Here is a 23,863-nt window from a genome sequence, read left to right as displayed (position 1 = left end):
CCTTTGCTGAAAACAAACATGTTCAATTATGTCCCGATTAAACATAAACAAATGTCATTCGTGTCAAACGGCGGGAAATTCAAACTTTACACTGTTCTAAACGGTTTAATTTTTCCAACGCCTACTCAGCCCAGGATTTCATTTGAACGCGCGATAGTTTTCGTAGCGAGAACATGGAAACGACCATTTCGAAAGGACTCTTCGATTATTCCTTCCAAGGAGCGTGGAGAGAGATTTTCCGGAAACCCATTTTTTTAATATCGCGAGCGTAATGGAAGATAAATAATAACGTTCAATTAAAATTATCCTATTAATATTCCGAGTCCCCTGCGCGCAAATTTTTTCCTCGATAAACTCTCGACTGTAACTTGATAATAAAATTTTCCGTGCAACGGACGAGAAGCGAAGACCTTTTTAATTCGGCTACCGTGTTTGTATTATCTCGAGCTGAAGACTGAAACGGACCTGGCTGTACGTAAGAGTCTAATTGAAAGTGAAGTTGAAACGCAATTAAAACGTTGCTTGATAACAATTCTTATAATTCAATTACTCGAAAGTTGGACAGTTTTCTGAAAGCCTCTTATTTTCGGGGAAAACTAAGCAATTCGCCCCGACAGATACAATAGCGCCGTAATATTACATTGTTGAAAGTTATAATTCTCTCACCCCGAACTCGACGTTGTACGGATTGATAATAAAGTAGATTTGCGAAAGTGTTACTGTGGTATTTTATTGGTTTTCGAACGTCATTATGCAAGTTTTATCTGATCCGAATCTGTCTGCCGTATTTTCCTGCACGTCTGAGTTTCCTGCACACATACACTTTTTTGGGAGCGCCGTCCTCGGGCACGTAACAGAATAGTCGGAGAGGAGGGATGTTTGTTGACCGTCGGAGTGTGCTGTTGCCCTCTTCGACGAAAAATACAATTTAAAAGACTCTCTTTGTGTAGGTGGATGAAATTTCAGACCGAGTTGAGGGCGGCGGAGCATCTTCGTCGTCACTCTGCCGGCTTGTTTCGTGCGTAACTGTATTATTTATTTATTTATCGGAAATTATCCTGAATCGAGCCTCGGGGAGGCATCACGACGGCGGTGCATCGGTGCAGTGACGCATCGCCCCTGATGAGATTTCGATTCGTCTTTTGTGTTTGGCGCAATGTACGGCCAGTTCGGCAAACTTCATTTGACGGGGGGAACGCCTCGTCCTTTTGGTCGTCTGGCAACGGTGGTCGGTCTAAGTAAGTGCATTTATTTATACACATCACATGCCAGACACACCGCAGCCATTTTAATTTATCTTCCCTTCTAATAAAGTACAAGTGGTTCCACAATGCATACGCGATGAGGTCTGATCTAATGAAAAATAGTTGAAATATGGCCTGTATGAGACTTGACGGATGGAAAACGAGATATGAATACAGACGTCGTCACCACGTCTAAGACATCGCAGCGGTGCGTGTTTTGCATGTCTCCCGAAAACTCACCCCGGCTCGTCTGACTTTAAAAGCGAACACCCCCGCCCCCGATCGTAATTACACACCGCGCAAGGAATAATTAATTTGGTAAGCCGAGTGGGTGTTTTGTGGCGCGCGCGTGTGTGGAGGAGCTTTCGGACGAGTCCTCCGGGGTTGTCGTCCGGGGCGATTCTTTATTCATCGAAGTTTTTCGAGCCAAGACCGAATCCATAATGCAAAACACAAAGGTGATTAAAGTTGGGTATTTCATGGAATATTCAAAAGGAACCGCTATGCAAATGGTCTGAGCTTGTTTGCAAAAACAAACCGGAGTTTTAATTAAAATATGCCTGTCTTAACAATAACAAAAGTATAATCGCATTATCGGAATTACTTGGAGTTCTTTGCATTGAAACTCAAACACCAGCACGGAAGAGGAAGAAGAGAGATGTTTTTATTAAGCGAGATGTCTGAAATGTTTCCCAAGTTTTATTTGCGGAACGTCGAATTAAAAGTTGTTGGTCAGGAATCGACAAACAATGAATACCGCTTTTGTTGGGACAGGTCTATTGAGTTTGTCAAGCCGTCTCTGAACTTCCGATCGGCGGTTGGAGGACTGATGACCGCATTGTTGCCAAATGTGCGGAACGATTACTGACTGGATGGACTTGGCTTGGCTGTTTGTTTGGGTCACTTCACTTGCCTTCGGGCAGGACTTCTTTCCTTCTGGTGTCCAAATTACGTCAAATTTTCCCCCGAAACCGATGTCCGATGTCACAGCTTGCACCCTTCGATTTTTGCCTGATTTGCAGCTTTCCGGAACTCGATCTTCCGCCTCGGAAAACTCCATTATTAGTAATATAATGCACGAAACGACTGTTCTCCGGCGTAATTTGCGGACGAGACCCCTTCGCGTATACGACGTCGTCGTCGAGACGAACGCTCACGTTAAAACATTAATTAAGGCGACGCCAAGACTTTTGTCGAGTACCTACATCGACGTGAAAAATACCTCCCTAATTACTTTATCTCGTTCTGGTGTGTAAACCTTGCGTCGCAAAAACCACGCGGTCTGACTGTGCATTTTGGACGCCCCACCACCACCTTCCGACTCATTTCAATTCTTTCCGTGACTTTCAACTTTTCTCCCAGCCGGTGTTAAAAGGAATTATAAATTTCGAGGGTACTATTGTGGCCGGAACCAAATGAACGCACCTAATCTGCATCCATTATCCTGACAGCGATACACAAGGCCAAACGTGAAACGTTGGGGCAGGTGCTCCTTTATGATGTTCTAGTTTTGACAACAATGTTATCATACGGTGCGCAGACTATTATTGAGTTAGTCACCCGATCAATCCCTCCAACTACATAAAGCCCTTCATTCAGAATGACAAGAACATGTTTGATATTTCCGTAGTTTGCTCTCGCAATCAATTACCTGCATTACGTTACTCTTCACCCGTTTGGTGTAGTAGGTACAGCGGTAATGCCCGTAAGAGCTCTTCCCTGTAATGCAAAATATCCATGTCCATGTGGTGGACGTGCTTTAGTGACTTTGGTCGTGCACCACAATTACGCTTTCTAACTGATATTATTCCCACAATGCACGCACAGTAATTATTATTAAACCCACATGTGGAGGTACTTCAAATTACAAGTTTTTCCAATAAGAAAACGATTGCATGGGGGTAAAGAACGTTCGGTAAAAAGTAACATGGTGCTTGCGTTTGTTTCCTTTTGACGTATGGCGCAGCTTCTGCTGCCAAACCATAGATGTCACTTATTTAGCGAAGAAGCAGCGGTGCGAATTTGTTGAAAGGCTTTTTCTTTTAAAAATAACCAAAGAAACTGTTCCTGGTTTCCTTAATAATGCTGCATGATTGTTTTAGTTTTAATTAATGACTTGATTTACAATACAATGATGATCAAAGTGAGGTTATGTGTGTGAAGGGAAGATTTGATTGCAACAATTCCCTCAACACACCTTTTGGACAATAAAATAATAAATAACTACATTCAACTGTTTATGTGCGTCCCAAATTTCCTAATTTTGCTTGTTTTATGATTAAATCTATTTCTGTTTAAAATCGTTTAAATTAGGACTTTCTCCTGTATTTTTTAATAAAAGAAAAAGACCACTACTCATAAATGTGTAAGGTAAATGTTGCGAATAATGGAGATTCAAATTGGTTCATTGTTTTTTTAAACTTATCTAAGTTACTAATTCTGTCGGTTCTCCTTCAGAATAAAAGGGCAATTTTTTATGTGGTGAAATCTTGTTAATCCGTATTTACCTAGTTGATGATGGATGATACAGGATTTTGCCAGACAACGAATCTTGTATTGCTGTTTTTAAAGATATTTAAAGGTACCTAAAGGTATTTAAAGAATCAAATGGTCGTGTTAAAAATAGTAGATTATATCATTAAGGGTAGAAGTGAGTCTTTTTGTGCTAAGCTCAGAGATTGAACACCAACACGAAGTCGAGGCCGCAACTGGGCGAAGCACAAGAAAACCTCTACTACAGTCTATTTTGAGCAAAATGAAGCAATCTTTATTTTTCCTACACTTCTAGATTTAGCTTTAGCTGGTATATCGAGGTTTCGATATTCTAGATTGCTTTTGAGAATCTGTTAAACATTTCTGATGTGCAAAATGTTGGTTAGGACGTCCGAGATGCTCTTAGAATTCTATAGGTTATCATGTTCTAACATTCCTCGAATAGCTGTTATATTTTTTTTAGCAGAAATTGGTCTTCCCCTAAATAAATTGGCACTAAATCAAACTTGGTCGAACTTAAATTCGTTGTAAACAGTTCTGTAAGAAGATTTTTCACTCCTTTCAGGCGCATTGTTTCGGTCTGAGACAGCTTTTTAAAATTTTTGTAAATAAAAATAACGGTGCCAGTTAGTGCAAGCAAATTACAACAGTCATGTTAAAGCATTAGACAACACGATCAGACTTATTGTCGGAAATAAACGGTACAAACTGGGGGAAATATATTTTGACCGTGCTTATTAACTGTTAATTCCTTTGGCGCGTCGTGAGAAGTCGTTACGGAAGTTTCAGTGTGATTCATAATGGTGAAGTTCGTTTCTGAAACGGTTCCGGTATTTGGAACATCGTGATACTTGTTAGTTCTTTTGTGGTCGTCGTAGCAGAATGACATTTATTGAAGACGATAATGCGTTAAACGAGCGATCGCATGCAGGTGGTCGTGGGGAAGAGTGCCAACCAAAAATGCAATATTCGTAACGATCGATGCCATTACGCCAGTCCATTTAAACAGGGAGCTGATAAATTAAGTGAAATGATTTGTATACGTGCTCAGAACGCTGTAAAATCCTCCGATTAATCGTAATCCCCTTTCCGCAACGACTTTGCGAACAGTTTTATTCTAACCGGGATTCAGCGAGTGTAGTGGGTTTATCGCTTCCCGGAGAAAAAGGAGCGAACATAAACAATAATCGACGAACTAACATAAGGTGCGTGCCGAGTACTTCTAAAAGCCACATTTTCGCCTCTTTATTACCCTAAACACGGCCGGACCAACATGTTGGGCTTTTTCCTTGTTAGAAAATTACGTCCTTTCGGGTGATCGCATAAAATTCGCGTCTTCTCCTTGCTTCTGAAATTGCCGGGGCCGATAAGGCACGCTTCTCGCTCCCCGAAGTTTATTTAATCCTTTATTGTGACTTCAGCTTATTGGTTTACGCCACCATTACGTAATTAGGGGTTCATTACTTTTGCATTACCGTAAACGAGCGGATGGTTGTAATGGGTTTAGCAGTGTGGCGTAAGGTTTTTGGGTCTCCACGGTGCCTACTTACCTGTGTTGCTTTGTTGTTAATTAAGATCTCGGATTGCTGCCTTAACGTATTTTTGCTGCACGAGTAGGTATACCTACTAGATTAATATTAGGGGGGTTTTGAGACCTCGCTGTCGTTATTGTGGTTAGGCTGATGGCGCAAAACACTCGCTGTTTTGTAATTAATGAGCATTAAAATTAATTTAGGGAGTGAATTCGGTGCGGCGGAAGGGAGCGGAGGATGTATTAAATTTGGGCTTGTATGTCTTAATGACGCCCTTGTCGAAAATCTCAAAGACTAAGCCGAGTTACGGGGGCGACAGCGATAAGACAATCGGAGACGTTTCTGAGCCGGATATTAGGTCATTAACAATCGACGCGGGGTCCTCGGTTCGCCCACTTTTCCTTGTTGACTTCGCCTATCGTTCGCAGGAATTGGGTCAACTACACTGATAGTGAAGACCTTGTCTAGAGCCGTCGTCGGAACGTCCGATGGCCGACAGGATAGATGTGCTATATTTGCGAAAGGCGCTCGCCTCCTCGTGACGCAAGAGCGTGCGGCCAGATGGCACTTTGCCATGCTTGGTGCGCTTTTTCTAATTGAAAAGCGTCGGTGGTTCGAGGACTGAGACAGACTGACTGTCTCCTCGCGAAGCGATCAAACTTGTTGTGGTCGATGTGCATCATCCGCATCGATTTTCTAATTTGTGGTGTTGTTGCAGACTTGCTACGAGATGGAGCGATATCTGAAGGACGAGCCGAAAATGCAATCGTTTAAAAAGTTGCCCTCGGATATGGAAAGGACGTGGTACGAAGTGAATTGTTTAGACGAGTATAGTGACCGGCACCTGGACGCGTTCAGTTCGGCGAGCAGTCCATGTTCGTGGGACGAGGGGGCCCTCTCGTGCGCCGTCCTCGTCAAGCAGGAGCCCATCGACGACGAGGAGGACGAGGACGAAGGGTACGAAGGCCGCGTGCACACCGACGCCGGCGATGCGCTCCAGCTACGCCTCGTCACCAGGAACCCGGCGACGTTAACACCTCCCTCTAGTCCCGAGTCAGGTCCGGGTCATAGTAATGGAAGTTCTAGTGCGAGCGAATTGGACGTTTGCGGACTCCGCGTGGGCAGTATGCCGAGGAATGCCATTGTGCGAGTTAGAGGACTCACTAGGTACATATCGGTTGTCCCGAGAACCACGCAAAGTCCCGTTTCTTCACCCGCTTCCACGACGACGGTCAAACACCGTCTGGACCATTCACCCGATTCCAAACGAAGGATACACAAGTGCCAATTTCTCGGGTGCAAAAAGGTCTACACCAAGAGCTCACACCTCAAGGCCCACCAAAGGACACATACAGGTCAGTCTCCTCTCATTTTACGTTACCTACCATCGGAACCATTTAGTAGTTTTCACGAAAATAAAATAATAATTAAGGCGTACACGGGGTAATTTAAAAAGTATCAACAAATCGCCCAACATTTTTTTAACAACATGTACTTTGTAATATAAATACATATTCTGGCCATAACAATTGAATTACTATTGGGTTTTTCTCCAAAGGGTAATGTCATGAGCAAATCCTTTAACATCCTCGACATTGTGTTGCCTCGGCCGCAAGCGACCTCGGCGACAATTTTTCTCGGCACGTTAAAGAACGATTTCGCAGCCTTGTTTTGATGTGGATCATTTTGGATGTTTATATGTCTGTTTATTTTTTCATTCAGATTAAGTTTATTATTTCGCAATGGTAATCAACGCGTTACATCCAAAATTCCGATAAACCCACCGTCAACAATATCAACACGCCATCGACATATTAATTGTTCTCTGTAATTTGTTTTTCGCCTTGTTTATCAGCGGGATATTGTCAACGCAATCGTATCGTGAACCGATTTGCTAGTACGAGTATTTTTTGGAACTTTGTGCAAAATTCCAATTAATTTTTCTCTGGCGTGATACGTTTTAATTCGGCCGGGTTTGCTCGTAAGCCACCAAGTTTGATAATGGCTACATGGGAAGCCATGTCCGGCAATGTGTCACAAGCAGATCTTGGTCTGCCAGGCGGATTGTTTGTCAGCGGTTGTAATTATAGTACTTGCAGTGGTAGCAACGGACGGTTAACTCCGTCGTCATCACGGGAAGTCCGGACATAACTGCAAAACCCGCATGCATCACCGCCTCCGGCACCGTCGTTCATAACGCCCGCCATAATTGCATCTTTAATTGCATTTCGCGGAACAAGAAATATCACAAATTATGCATCCGCATACCGCGGGGACCCCGAACTCGACGCCGACGCTTCAGACACCACCGGAAAAATGTCACCGATCCTCGATGGAGGAATTCCAAATTGCCCCGTTTATTCGGCTACTAACAGCTTTTAATCCGCTTTGCGTTGCTCAGTATGTCAGCGTCTACCGGCTGCAATTCAGCTGCGGAGATTACCAAGTATTAAATACAGCAACAGAGCTTTGCATGCCTTGGACCTCGTGTCCAAACCGGAACCAAGTCGGGAATTAATGGACGTTTCCGTCAAAACCGAACTAGCGGCGATTCTGAATAATCGATGCGATGATGCGTTCTAGACAAAACATTAAATCACCAAGGGCTAACTCTAACGTAATTTTCTTGAACAATGTCCGGAAGCAGCCGACCGTCCCCGTCAAGTTGCGTTGTCATGGTGACTTGACCAGGCTCGGCGGCGATCCTTGGACCTGGGTCTTAACAACCCTTTGAAGCAATCAAAGCCGCTGACGGCACTTTGACAACACGCGTTATCCAAGAGTCGCGGTGTTTATTTTAATTCCACAGCAACAAGTCGGCAGGAATCAGTTTCTATTCGATCGTGGACGGAGTGTATCGCGTTGTCAAGCTCCTCTTCGGGAGATTAAATTAATAATAAATCCTTTTGTCTTGTCTTTTAACGCTGACGTTGATAACGTGTGGAACTAATCACTTTTGAAGCTTTTTCGCTTAATGGAACTTTTCTCGATGTTTGCTTTCTACAAGTACGGTACCTGACATAAATTAGGTAACTTGAAATACAAGAGCAAGTTCATAATAAGTATTATTGTAAAAGCTGTAAAAGCTACCTACCTATTCAAGATAAAAATTTTGGCAAAAAATACTTTACCTTGCGTAACGTTTTGTAATTTTTTTTGATGATTGTGCAACCTCTTAAGATCCTGTCGGCAAAGAAGATTATGCGAAAAAGACTGATCAACAGAAAAATGGTAGATATGTAGTTATTATACATAAATGTTTCCTACATCCTAGTTGGCTGTGAAATTCACCAACTGTAGTTCTTTTTTTAAAAACAATTGTCAATGTCAAAATTCCTTGAAAAACCAGGCTGTACCACCCTAAAATTTTTCGTTTCGGAAGATTTATTTTAATAGATCAAACAATTTAGAAGATTTACGGCAGAAAATTAGCGCTGAAATGGAACAAATAAGCCTTGACATTATTGAGCGCAGTGTACAAAGTGTCGGCAGTGGTTGGCAGACAATTTCAACATTTGCATTAAAATTTATTTATTGTTAAGCTTAGATGTTTGTTTTTATTTGAAGTCAATTAAATTTTAAATTACATTAAAAATTAAATAAAAATCTGGAAATAAAATTTGTCATTTTCTCAAAAAAATTGTTATCTAAGGTACCAGTTTTTTCATTCATCACTTTGGTAGTGGGAAGGTCTATGACAAAAAGAAGAAAAAAGTGGAGGTTGTCATTGAGAAAAATTGGTGATGAGGTCATGGACGTAGACGAGTTCCTCCCAGCGGTCAGTTTACACCACAGGTGGTCGGTATTTAGCTGTTATCTGTAGACGAGTTGCTCCCGCTTATTGTCGAAGGATTAAGGAAGGCCGCAGGTATATTTTTACATTTTTGAGTGCAAGATAAATGAATATTTACTAAATATTGTAATAAAATGTTCTTTGTTCGAAACTGCCAGAATTTGAGAATTTTCTCCTGTGTGAATGGATTTTGATAAATGTCACAACTTGTCAAAACGAAACGACAAGCTAATTTTAAAGATTTTAAGCGATTTGGAGCCTTTGAAGGGGCTCGTCGAACAAAAAAACGTTGTATTCAACTCGTTCGTGTGTAAATTGGGCCTTTTTTCGCACTCGTGGGCCTTTAAAACGCTCGTAATATTATTACATCCAACATAGGTTTATTATGACAAGAAATTATTTGTATAAAATTTATTCTAGGGAGTATTCCATTTTCATAATGTTCTATTAATTTTTGTAATGTCTCCTTTTTGTTTCTTACGTCGTTTCTTAACTTTTTCATTCCTCTGTTTGCAAATTGCATTTTGCTATACGTATATGTTTGAAAACTAATAAGTAGATCAAAAAAGCAAAAATGGAAGGATGACTAGAATAAAAATTATTTTTTAAATGTGCAGATGATAATTACCACCCCTGCAATGCAGTCTAATCCCCAACCCTTCGCTACCTGCATCCAAGATTAGGATATTTTGGGTACCGGGAGGAACTCGTCTCCGCCGAGGTCATTGAGCAAAAATCAATGAGGTCATTTAAACAAATTGTGCGTCGCATTTTTTGAAATAAAATCGACGTATCTCAGCGATTTTCTTAAAAACATTACATGACCCTTATTATGAATTTTGTTTCAAATTTTATGTTCACACTGTATATCACACAAATAATCCGGGGTGAAGGGGGATCCATCGTGCTTTTAGTGATGGGAGTGAATCTCTCATTCAAAAGTAAAAAGATCGAATGAATTAAATAGTTTATAAAAAAAATATTGGATGAAGTAGTGCAGTCACTGGATATAAATGAGATTGAGCATATGTAAAAAAGACAAATTGGAGATAAAGATAAGATTGGATAAACGTCAAGTCAAGTGGTAAAATGATTAGGAAATGTATTTGTTTCATGCTATCAAAAATTCAAGATCCAGAGGAGTTATCAGGCAGAAAGGATAAGTTTTCCCCAAAATAGATTTGGCCTGTCATTATCAAAAACATAAGAAGATTTTACGTAGCTCTGATTAGGCAAAAAAAATTGTTATTTTTATATTTTTGAAATGTAGGTATTATTACAAAAAATGCAAACAAGGGTCATAAGAAATAAATGGTGATAGAAGATTATAGTTTTGCAATACTCATAGGAGATATAATAGTTTTGTGACTGCCGTATATTATTTTTTTGCATATCGTAATGAAAGTGGCACTTTTTTACACACAAAATCGTAGTGAAAGTAGCACTTTTTACGCGAGAAATCGTAGTGAAAGTAGTACTTTTTTGCATCATTTTATTCCATCTCCTTGGAGATGATTGTCAAAGCACACCTATTTTTTTTTTAATTTTTCATAAATGCTTTTAGACCAAATTTCTCAACTTTTTTCGATATGCAAAAAAATAGTGTGTACAACACGTTATGAAAGTCTCTTTTTTTCTCGAATTTGCAGATTGATTAACGAGAGCGTAGCCCGAGTTAATCAATTTGCAAATTCGTGAAAAAAATATGACTTTCATAACTAGTTGTACAAATAACTGTTTTTACATCGAAATCTTTGAAAACGTTAATAATAATTATGAATTCGTAAAAAAATATTGCAAAAAATTGTGGTTATCATGTAACTTACAACTTACCACTTTCGTGGCAGTGCAGCATCTAGCCAAGATTTTTCTTGTGTTTTATTTTTGCAAACCGTACGTAGCAAATGAATAAATTTCTGCAGAATTTTTTGATAACAAAGTTCGTTCAAATGTTCACTGATGGTTAAGTTTTAATTATGGATTCGGTAATTATTATTTTCAGCGTATCGTATGACAGAATGATTTTCTCACCTTCTTGACTATCTCTTTTAGTTTTATTGGAATCTGGTGCAAGTTGAATAGCCTTGTAAATTAACATGAAGTTCATCTTTAGAATTACATGAACTTGGGCTGTAATGGCTACTGCTGTACATGATTACCACTGAGAATAATTAATTCACATCAAACAATTCAAGGAAAAAGTGGTATCGGATAGCTGCAGTTATCAATCTCCATTATTTTTTGCTGGCAGTAGTTAAGGTTTTTCTCTTGTAAGTTGATCTTAAAATTAAACGGTTAGCTTCAAGCGTGTAAAATCGCAAAATATAGATCTACTTCTTGTAATAATACTGTTGTTAACTTATGACATCCCACTCGTTCATTTTATAAACTGACCGCAGAAAGATGCTTTTTAGACGTCCCTTCAGCTTATTCTTCTTCTAACCCACCCTTTTTCGGTGACCACTTCCAGTCCTTTGGTTGAAATAAATTAGGTCCTTTTGTGGCGGTACGTGTTGATCAAGTCGGAAAGACTGGCAACTCCTGAAGTAAACTAAACTTTCGGTTCGCACAGCGTAACAATGGCCTCGTCATCACGACGGTGGTGCTCGCTCTTCGAGTGTGCCATTCCGAATGGAAACGTCTGCTGCTGCAATCGGTCGTATGTCGCATGCCTTCCAAATGATGCGTCAAAGTTCCGTACAAAGAGATCCACCAGCCATCAACCGCAAAAGTGGTGAATCGGTACGGCATACCTGTCAGAGGGTACGGAGGCAATTTATTATCTTGTACGCACACACGTTAAATTTCATCCGTCAAAAGTGTACATTTCTGGAGTACATAACATTTGTGTGCAGAAGGCGTGAGCAAGAACACACTGCCATCCACCCGTCGGGTAATTCAGGCCCGGTCCTCGGAGGCCCGGTTTGTTTGTCGCCTACATGAAATGCTAGACGTTGAACAGAAGTAGCAAGGGAGCCATTAATTTTAATTCCTTTGCTAATTTCTTGACGCGCAGTTGCTATAACTCCCTCCCTTTGAATAAACGCCACCACCGCGTTGTTAAGGGATGAGAGTTGCTCTTATACCTTAGATACACCAGATACAATTTAAACTCATTTAAAGCCCCCCCTCAAGATCTTTCAAGTGTGCTACATATAAGTTCATGTTAATGTAATTCCGACATAAAAGCATATTCGAAGCGGCATTAATGACGCTGCTATTGTCAATTTAAAATTGCTTTTTCACCAACCCGTTATTGCTGATGCATAATTGTTATTAAACGCGCAGTTCGTTTTCGTTTAGACGCGATTATTGCAAATTGTCTTGAAGTAATTTGAAGTTTGCAACAAGACGTATTGTATACACCTCGCGAAGTTTTCTCCAAGTTTTTACTTTGATCCTTTTATCTCGGTGCAGACACCAAATGTGTCTAAGAAAGTACAAAACATTATTCCCTTATTCGGGATAGTGTTGTTACGCGAATTTGCTGTAGTGGAATCGACACATTTATTTCAAATCGTGTATTCGCAATTTGTTCAAACATCTGTCTGCTTTCCACACTGCGTAGCTTCTCTTTTACTGTTGCACGAGAGCAATACTTTACCAGACGCTGCTTTTAATATAACAGCGACAATTCTCCTTAAATACAAAACAACGAATGGAAATGCCATTCAAGAATTTTTCCATTTTCGCGTTTTTTGAAGTAACTTAACTTAGGAAACAAATTCAATCTCCGACTTTGGTGGAGGACATGTATCTGCACAGTTGACATGTTTTTATTTTATTTTGTTTTCTTCAATTTAGTATTTAGTACCAGATTTTTTATATAGCCGTACAGAGCAAACGCCAAGAAGAACTTTCAAGAATTTAACATTTCATCTTCTCACCTGAAAAATTGAAATATGCATTCTCGGTGCTGTTCTAGACAGAATTTCATTGCTGTCATCTACGGAAAAACAAATATCAGAAGATTGATGCTCACTTCTGTACCAGACAATGTTTACATTTTGCCTATAGGTACGGAGTTTACATTCAAAGAAAATAAATTGAAATGTCTTGTTACTATTGCAGTATAATTTTTCTAGCTTTTAACAATCATTTTATTAGATTTGAAACCATTATTTTTATTTCTAGTATTTCAAGCAGTGCATTTTTTTAATTTAAGTAAGTAAATAGTGCATTTTACAGTTTATTAACATAATAAATAACTAAATAAACAAAAAGAGCTAAAAGAAGACTACGAACATGTACCAACATCCTTTAATTATTATAATATATCTAATAAATTAAAATTGTTAATAAACTAGGCAAAAATGAATAGGGAATTTTTCCTTTTTTGAATTTTTTATAAATACCGTTTAAAATTTGTAATGAAATGTGTTACAAATATATTAATCTACACATTAAATGTAATGTTTCAAGTACTTGTAACATTTTAAATTTATCTTGTGTTTAAGAATACGTAGGAGGATTGGGGCAATTATTTTGCTTTCCCAGAAAAATTGTGGAATTCTCTATTCATTTTTGCCTAGTTTATTTATATTATATAAGATCCGGTGAACGCCTGATTAAAATTACAAAAATCCTTTCTTTCAACGGCAACAACAACATGGGTTTTAATAGAAAAAGGATGGCTAATTGGAAAATAGTTCTCAAAAACTCACTTTTCTTTACCATTTCTACAAATTCTCCGTCTTTATTACCAATTTTTTCTTGTATATTTAGGTACTCAAATACATAGTTAGTAGAGTTATACGGGGTGCCCCAAAATTCACTGAACAACGCAATGGGGCAGTGTCAACAACAAAAATAATAAACAATCTTTATATCTTTTAGATTTGAAAATCGGAGGGCTCAAAAGATGCAGCTTTGATTTCATTTATTTTAAATATTAAAAAGTATTTTCACTATTTGTTTTTTATTAGCCAGTGGTACCGTGCAATTAACAATTATTTAGATGAAAGAAGTCTTTGAGATTTTGGACGTATGTCCACAGATGCTCTGGAAGGCATGGAAGTATTTTTGGTTGCATATATGTACCTGTTTCAATTTAAATTTGAAGAATTTTGCCAAAACTAAGTTTTGCGTTAAAATTTGATCAAAAGTGACAGTTGTTTGACGTTTATTAGCTGAGTTAGCAAAGATACGGAAAATCTGACACTGTCAAAGTCATAGCCGCCCCTTATCTAAATAATTGTTGATCGCACGGGATAACAATTCTGAATGCTTGTGATCAGGTTTGCAATTATGTATTTAGTTCATTATTTCCAGTATTTCCAAGAAGTGCTTTTATGTCGGTTTTACCTCAATTGACTGAATTACTGAATTGGAGCCTGTGGTCGAACAAGAAATGATAAAATAATGACGAAAGCTTTTTCAAAAAGTTTAAGGCTCATGTTAATTTTATTTTTTCATGAATTTTGTCGAGAAATCATACTTCGAAATTATTAAACCAACAGACAAACTTCAATTTGCTACAACGTTTCTGGAAACCGGATTTCAATCTTCGGGGGTATTTTTTTTTTATAGTCAACGCAATTATTTCAGTACTTTTTTTGCGGCCAGCTACAGTTATCTTATCAGGATCCCGGAGCCACAATTTAAAGCGATCAGAATTTTAATCAATTTTTAGAATTTGCGTCTCTAATACTAATATTGGCACTCGTGGTTTAATAGAGCTCTAAGAAAATGTTTATCAATATTGCAGTGTATTATTGTCATTTACACCAAAAAACTTCCAATATTAATGTTCAAACTCTACTTTTTAACATCTGTTGCAGATGTACTTGCATCCGTTACCTTGAATTACCAATTAATACAAAATTCCCTAGAATTTGAAAATTTAATTTTTTTATCTAAAAATTAAAACAAGGGTGCAAATTGGAAAAAATAAGATAAAAAACTCGTTTTATAAAAGCATTGGCGCACTCGTCCTATAGAAAACTCCCCTACGGCTCGTTTTCTACACTTGGGACTCGTGCGCCAAATCAACCCTTATAAAACTCGTTCTTTAATATACTATTATGGTTTCTTTTGTGAACGCATCAAAAGTCGTTTTCTGTCATTATTTCACTAGAATTCTGCCCCGGTGGGAGAGAGTTTATTATGAAAATCCAAGCATCAGTATTTTCTTTTGACCACGGATGCCACAGCTAGAAACTCAGAGTTGCTTGTTTCGCGATTTTAATAGTCCCTTTATGTGTAGAAAACATTTCTGGACATCTTCTTTGTCAGAACCGCGTTTGAGAAGACGTTCAGGAATATTAAAATCGCAAGTATGTGCATTCGTCGGTTTTCGAGAATTCTTGTAATGTTTTTAATATTAAATCTCCTTTGGATGCAGAATTACGGTCGGAATATTTTATTCCGGATTGTAAACGGCGCGATATAAGAAGGTATATTTTATGCAAGTTTCAAGTTTAACGAAATTGAATGGGCTTTTATCGGGTAGAAGCGATGTGCAGACATGCCTTAAAAGTGTTGAATATGAATGTCCGCGTCGTGCCATTGCATCCGGTACATTCCCTTCTCCGATACGGCGTCGGCTTCCGGATCTAAACAGCACATTCTCCGGCTGCGTGCTTACATTAGGACCCCGCTGGATCCGACGCCTTCGGGAATTGCCACAGCCCTCAGGTGCTATATCGTCCTAGACACGCGCTATCTCACCGTCGTTCGACTTAAAGTCGAAAACAATAACGTCGACTACACTGCAGCAAATCTTTAAATCCTCTCATCTCCTCAAACATCTTACCATACACCCGGAGACTCGCTGACACGATAAATCGCTTTTACTATCCAATTTTCGGCTGATGCAACCGCTCACGGGATGAATCCTGGTTGCATTTTCGTCGGAGTGATCGACGATGCGACTTGATGGTCACCTGTCAAACTTCCCCCCTCAGGACTCGTTCTCTGTCAAAACGATCGCTCCGCTTCATTTGTCATCTTGGCGAGACCATCGAGCCCACTTGACTTTTTCCGGTTCTTCTTGCGTCGGAGTTTTTTGGCCGAAACTTGGCGTGTCTCCCGTTTAATTAATCCAATTTTGCAGCAACGCACCTAACGGGTTTGAGGGCGCAGTTTTCTCGGCAGGTCCTTTCTGAGACGTTGCGTTGATAACGGTGGCAATCTCTTTATGATGCTTGTATATGCTTTGGTCGCATAAAGGGAGGTGCCGGTGGATCCTGGGGCTGCTCGCCCGGAATGTTCGAGGCATCCTTTGACGATGTTCCAGCCCGGAAGCTCCTGAGGGAACTGGAATGCGTGTCACACACAGGAATTTCAAATCTTTTATTATCAAGACAAGTTGTACTTTTCAAATTTGAATGCATGCGAGTTCCGGGGAAGGGTTATTCCAGAAATTTAAAAACCGTCGCTGCGCCGCTCCCAGGATTTGTCATATTTTGCGGTCGGTATTTGCCCCGGTAAGGAACTAACTCGTTCGTTTCTCTTGCAATATTTATTGCGCATAACTTGTTTCCACCAAGAATCGAATCGCTTTCCTGTTGTTATTACGAAACCATACAATGTACGACGTGAATAAATAAAAACTTCTGTAATTGAGTTGCACTGAACTGATGGCACATTTTTCTTTATGTTATCGCCGCCATTTCTCCGGTTCGTTTGCATCTAATGTCGCAAAAGTTGCAAAAGGATTTTCTGATGCCCGTATCGTTGCCAACACACGATGCAATTGATGTTGCAAGCATCATTTTAGATGTAAATAAAAAGTTTGAATTGCTTAGCTAGCAAGTCTCTCCGACGACCATTATCCAGCTACATTGCCAGGATTTCACTCACTCCTTCACATAGCCAATCAGATCACGTGCCCGGAGTTCATACCCCCTTATTTATCGCAGCCGGAACCGCATTTTTATTCAATTTTCGCCTGCCGCCGATAAATGAACCGTTTTATTTATACACGCCGTTCTGCATGTTTTCCCTCCGACTGCCACTTCTTCTCCTATTTCTGCAATCAGCTTTGCCCATTAACCGACTAGATCCGGGGACAATAGCAAATAAAAGTGTCGGGAACGCCTGGATGACCGGTGTACCAACCTAACCTGATCCCTCATATATCATGTCCGTGTATCCGACAAAAATTTCGAATGCAGGACACGAAATCATCGCTGACCAGACACTAGAGGGGACTAAACCGGAATTTTGCTGACCCGTTACCGATCCTGGAAGGAGTACAATTTATACGGTTATGTTTTACAGGAAAATTGCAGCGAAATGACAAGGCTGCGTCAGCACGCGTGACTTGTTTAGAGAGAACGTGGTAGTTTTCACGTCGGTTTTTCGCCCCCATCGAAAAGTATTCCAAACAAATTATTAAATAATAATGCCGTGCGATGATGTTCCACCCTGAAGACGAGGTGTTAATCTGGCACCCGCGAGGTGCTAATTGATTGGTTTTAACAAGATTAAACGAAAAAGAGTCGGACAGCTCTCGTAGCTTTGTATTTGTTTGATTCAATATTACCTTTCCCGTTTCACACCCGATGGAACAATAGCGTGTTATTCGAAGTTTAACAATGCAGTGCAATGATGAAAAATTGATTATAAACTAGATTAAAAAGCGTATTTCTACCTCAAAATTCAGAATATTGAATATCCATATCGCTAAGCCCTTAATGACTCGACCGTACTCCAACAATAAACTTTCTGAATGGACCACGTAATTTTATGGTACGAGTATTTGCGATCGCGTCGTGGATTTTTTTTTGCCGTTTCGAAATTGCGATAGCGATAGTCCGGCTTCATAGCTACTTGCAAAATGCAAAATCTGACTGCTTTATACCGGTGCAGTGAAATAAATTGAGAAGTGAAAATGACAGGTTGAGTGACCTTTTGCAAAGAAAGGAGCAAATATCTAATATTCGCCTTTAGACTCGATACAAATCCAGCTACACTTTTGCAGTTTTACTTATACGGGAAATTTTCTTCAACTGAAGACTTTCAAACCTACCGGAAAAAGTCTAAATGGAATATCAAATAGTTTTTAAATTAGTTTTGACCGTTTACGAACCACCAATATTTCGTAAAACGTAGATTGAATACGCTTTACAAAAAAAAAGGATATTCGAAATGTAAGACTGAGCTATTAGTGGCATGGCGTTAAACGCGAACATAACACATTTTTGGGAATTAACGTTTTAAATTGGAGAAAGTATGAAATATACTAAATGACAAAAAAAAAGAAACCCATAGAAGAGGTTTGAAACATTTTTTGCAATTTTTTCTTGATTCACCGTAGAGTTCCCCGAAAATTCAATATTATGCAACACAAAATACCAAAAGCTCAAATTGCTAGAGGACATGTTTAACGTTTTACAAATAAGGAATCAAAGTATGTATAGTCTATTTTTTAATCAAAGAACCACGACCTGTTGATTTAGGTTTGTAAATATAAAATTTTAATAAATCTAGGGAATTTAATGATATCTATTGGCTATACCAGCCAACATTTGTCATTTTTAATGTCCTTGAAAGTACGCAAACTCGCAGCTAAAATTTGAACGTGTTTTTAAAAATACATCGGAAAGTAAGACATTTATTAAACTCTCAAATTAGTTGTTATTAACTTTATGAACATGCTGCGCTACTAATATCTCTAATAACCTCAATTTTTATATGATGAGATTTTTTACCCTATGTCAAAAGTGTACAATGTTGTCAGCTCTATTTTGGGTGTAAATTGCGGTGTTGTGGTTCTTTGATTAAAAAATAAACTATATGTACATTGTTTCATGTAAAAGTCAAACCGACATTTTGTTCTCTGTGTAAGGTTATAAAAAGAAAAAAATATTGGAAGAAATCAACGTTAGATAAAAACTTTAGAAATAGGTCTATTTGGGTATCTTTGTATAAAATCGCGTTAAAAACTGACGAATTTTTTTATTATGTCAGACTCTAAAATGATTGAGAATGATGAATGATTATAAACTAAGTACTTAAAATTAAATCTAGGAGCTTAAGCTGTATTTTGTGTTGCATAACATTAAATTTTCGCGGGAACTCTACGGTGAATAACCCTGTATCTCAGGCGTTCAAATGAAATCCTAGGCTGGGAAGGCGTTGGAAACCGTCAATTATTTTGTTTTTTTAAAGTGTACATTGACTGTTGTAATTAGAGCATGTTAACAGCTAACCTAAAATTTATAAACAAAAAACCGTTCTGTTTTTTTTTCTTTGCAATGTTTTACATCAAAAATAGAATAACTAACGATTCCCATTCGCGAAGCAAATATCTAAGGGCACCCTTTGCTGAAAACAAACATGTTCAATTATGTACCGATTAAACATAAACATGTGTCATTCGTGTCAAACGGCGCGGCGGGAAATTCAAACTTTACACTGTTTCAAATGGTTTACTTTAATACAGTTACATATTTATTGTGAATAAATTTCCACGTGTCATATCTAAAACCACTATGGGTAACTGTACAGAAAAAGCAAATTGCTACAAGTGCAATTACTTTCCAAATACAAATTATTCAATTATCAGTTAGTACCTGCATCAACGGTGTTTAAATTAACCACAGTTTACAGTGACCCACAATAGTGGTGCGATAAATTAAAATTATCATTTTTACAACAGTGAGTAATGAGTATTATCTCCAAAAAAAGAACACAAAATCAACTTCATTATAAGTACTTGATTGATTCGGATAATACGTAGGTATTACGGATGACTTTATTTCCCAATGTCATAACGAACCAGAAATTTCACGACTATTACGTGTTCCATTTTCTCCAATTATTGGAATAATGCCGTCCTAGAAATGTCCGTGTGATCATATCCTGTAATTATCACTGGATGTACTTTAGATAATGGTTTGTCGTCTCATCGAACATTTACGACCATGAGACGATTGTAATGGTTTAGTATATTTCTGACTGGTACATTTGAAATATCATTACTGCATTGAAGATTGTCAGAGTAGTGTCGGATTGGCAGCTGTCTAATTTGAAACGAAATAACGAAAGGAGATATGAAAAGTATCGTAACGCGCGCAGAACTATCGTAAGGTGTCCAAAAGAGTCCGGAAGCGGCACCTTCTCGGTACATGAACGGTTTCGATGAAATTTGAGTAGTGAGTTGTGATGCGCTGAGGCCTACCTGGAATGTTCGAGGCAGGGCCGGCTTCGGGATAAAAAAGGAAGGGAAGATTGTGAAGTTAACAGTTCATTTTAATAACGTATGTAGTTGTTATGTATTGTTTTCTACAAGTTTTTCTTTTATCAACGAATCAACAGAATCAATTCTACAATATCTTGTACAAACGTTCTGAAGTACATTTTGGACGAAAGAGAGCTAAATCTATACTTAAATTAATTTTTTGACGGATTTCGAAAACTTAAAAACTAGACCATTTTGTCTAAGAATGTTGGTTAACCCAAAGAATTTATTTTTATGGAAATTTGGACGTAAAATTTTAATTTGTAACTGCCACATTGTTTTCACTTTTAAAGAAAATTGACCAGTCTCAGTTATTTTCGAAAAACTCAAAAAGAAATAAAATATTTCCATTATTCCAAATTTTTGGCACTCCCTGTATACAATACAATGTTTAAGTAAGACGTCTTCAGTCCTTCCGGGCGTTGCACTTTCTACCATGAGTAGTAGATTTGTAAAAAAAGAACAGACATTCTATCCTACAATGTTTTTAATGTCGCCGAAGTGGTGCAAGATCCTCACTTTGGGAGCCGAGGAGTAATTTTTTTTCCAATCGAAGTTTCTGGCGACGACGAGGGACATCTTTTTATGCAAATGCATCGATTTGGAAGTGCCATAATTGGAATATTATCAGCTATGGAATCTACCCCGTTTTAGGTGCGTCATAAATCCCGATAAAGCTGTAAGAGTAGAATTATTGTATTCAATTATAGGCCCGTTAACAACTCCCGCGATATAATTAAAGCCAATACCAACGTAGTAAATCTGGATATTGTGAGAAGTTGCAATTATCATTTTATCGTTTTTCGGCCGGTTAATTTTAAGTGATGCCGTTAATGATATTAAATGTGGACGATCTCGAAGGTCGGGCATTAAACCTGCATAATTAGGCAGAGACCCTTAAGCTGTGACATAACGACCAGATTTACTTAATACGGACATGCCGTTTGTCGCTTCCCTAGGGAAGACGAGTCCTTATCCCGAAATCATTAAAACACTGGAATTATTCTAATCAGCCTCGGTCTCTTTGTTTATACTTGAGGCGTCCGTAATTCCTCGCGAAGACTCCGCGGAACGCATATCATTATAATTATATCCTCATTGATGCTATTATGGGCCCTATTTGGGATATCAAATTAGGAAGGAGAATGTCTTGAATTTCAATCGATATTAATTCTCTGTGCAAACAGTGCGAAATTAGCAGCCTGCAAATATTTGGCTCCGACTCAAAACAGGTTCAACATAAAACGGAAAGTTTTATTGAAATAAATATTTGTCGGCGTGTTTTGGAAACGGCGTTTTTCGTGTGGCAGCTCGTAATTGGGGCTTTACCTTAACTTAATTACGATTGTTAATGCACTCGCTGAGAAGCAGTCAAAAAGAAAACCGGATGGGGGCCGTTGCCAAGCGTCATGGAACGATTCCAACAATTCCGCACATAATAACCCCCAGCTGATGTTGTACGTGGGGCTTTGGCCACTGCAAAAAATCATTTCGTACAACGTTGTTTACGTTATGGACCGATGAAACGGCTCCAAGTGCATCTAACAGACTTAAGCAGTGTACTTCCCGTTCGAAAGCTCCATTGTGAAGGCTAAAACGGTCGTTCCAGTTACTGTTACACAATTTTATCCGTTGCACCATTGTGTCACCGAACTGATGCGGGCTTTTCGAAATCGGAATTTTAAGAGAAATTTCCGAGCACTTGGCTCGTATTAGCGCTATAAAATTTATGTGGAGTGCAACCCTCCGCTCCATAATCAATCTGTCGACGAGGAGGAGGTTGTTGCCCGTGCTGGATGGGTTTCCTCGCGGCACACAATTTATTCAGTATACAAACGTAAAATTTCATATATGCGCTCCTTGCGAAATCCCGAAATAAAACTATACGGATATAAAACGAATCAATTCCTCCAATCGTTTCACTTGCACGATTTTAATATTTATCGTGCTTGCATCGTACGTCTGTATCTCGGTGATGGCTCCGTCATATGATCCCAGATCCTGGTGCGCCTAATGTCGATTTGTCTTCCATAATGCATTTTTTCACCCGGATGAATATCTTCCCCAAACGAACGCTGCAGAAACGTATCAAAGTTATGGACAATTTTTTCACTCACCTGTGTTCACCGCAGGATTAAATTGCACATCGGTTTCGGTGTGGTTCGGGTTCAGCTTGTGATTTGTTGAAATACTACTCTGGTGGATCATTCATTACATCACAACACTGCATTAATTTGAGCATAGTGATTACTGATTAAGCGCAGCTGGTAGTGCCGCTTTGGACAGAAATTCTCGACAACTTGCCATGAATCGTGGTTTCCGTTACCTTTTCATCAAAGTAGAATCGCATTACATTAATTGGTAAAGAATGTCGTTAATTTCAAAATTGTCGAAAATGTCGAAATTTCAAAATTTGATTGTTTTGCAAAGCAGAAGTCGCTTTTACAAGGTGTTTCACGAGTAATAAAGTGCCCGACGGAATTGAAAATGCAACCCACAATACATTTGGAACGTAAAGCTGAATATGGACGCGGTAAATATCCAGCTTTACGTTCCAAATGTATTGTGGGTTGTATTTTCAATTCCGTCGGGCTCATTATTACTCATGAACCACCTTGTGCATCAGTAAATCTATTAAAAAAAGAGAAAAAAATATCAAAGTTTTATGTTCAAGATCATGATAAAGTTATTCGGAAGAAATACAATCGATGAAAGCTTGACCTTTTCTCGGCATCCTATGAAGAAATTTTAAATTAAGGTCCATTTATATGTTCTTTAAAAAGCAGTTTTCATGCTCTATTGTTTGCTAATTTTCCTTATGTGCGTTTTTCAAATTCCTGCCAAAAGTTTTCCATCCGATTGAGATGGATGCTTTGCCTGGGCTATTTCATTAATTTTCTTTGTATGAGTGAACGACTGAATAAAAATGCGAAGCACATTTTGAATCGTTGTCTTTATGGAAGATAAATTCACGATTTTGCGTTTGTTTATCCCAAGATAGCATACTAATATGACTTTGTGCGATACCTCCATAGGAAGTGAGTCTGTTCCATAGTTACCAGGGGGGGCGTAAGGTTTCTCTTTCGTTCACTTCACTTTCGCTCACTGTCTATCACTCACTGGTTTTCATTCTTTCAATAATAAGTGGTAGAGAAAATGTGTACACTCTTGAGCATTAAATCTTGATCGTCAAGCTCATTTTGAAATTTCCTGCTGCTGTCACAAAGTAAAAATTTTGCCTCTTAATTAGGGCCAATGTCAATAAAACGTCAATAACAAAAATGTGTCTAAGTTTTATTCTAAACATTCAAAATTATGGCCCCAATGTCGTATTTTAACAGAGTAAAAATTATTTCGCTGATAGAGACGGATGTGTCAAAAGCTAGGGTGGCAACTCAGTAGAGATTTGCAAAAAGTTGACAAGATCTTGACAAGACAAGACAAACAGAATTTATTAGAGGTTATGTCCGTTTTACATTAGAGCACTTTCCATTGCGTCAAAGAATGACCTTGATGACCAAAATTTATTGCTCGCGACACTACGTTATAAAAAAAGTATTCTGTATTACACACTAGTTGAATAATATTCTATTACACGCAAGTTAAACCGTGT

The 23,863-nt window shown here is 38.6% G+C and overlaps 1 protein-coding gene across 3 annotated transcripts in view; it reads left to right on the top strand.

Annotated features, from left to right (window-relative positions):
- LOC138122899 (Krueppel-like factor 6) overlaps positions 1–23,863 on the top strand; it is a 300,113-nt gene that overhangs the window by 221,231 nt on the left and 55,019 nt on the right. For all 3 annotated transcript variants that reach the window (XM_069037302.1, XM_069037293.1, XM_069037311.1), the window contains one exon: positions 5,988–6,624. In XM_069037302.1, the coding sequence (XP_068893403.1) occupies positions 6,000–6,624 (625 nt within the window). In that variant the 5' untranslated portion in view covers positions 5,988–5,999. The remainder of the gene's footprint in view (positions 1–5,987; positions 6,625–23,863) is intronic.

This window comes from Tenebrio molitor, chromosome 1, assembly GCF_963966145.1.
Source record: "Tenebrio molitor chromosome 1, icTenMoli1.1, whole genome shotgun sequence".
NCBI lineage: Eukaryota > Metazoa > Arthropoda > Insecta > Coleoptera > Tenebrionidae > Tenebrio > Tenebrio molitor.
This window is presented reverse-complemented; position numbering and strand designations above follow the sequence as displayed.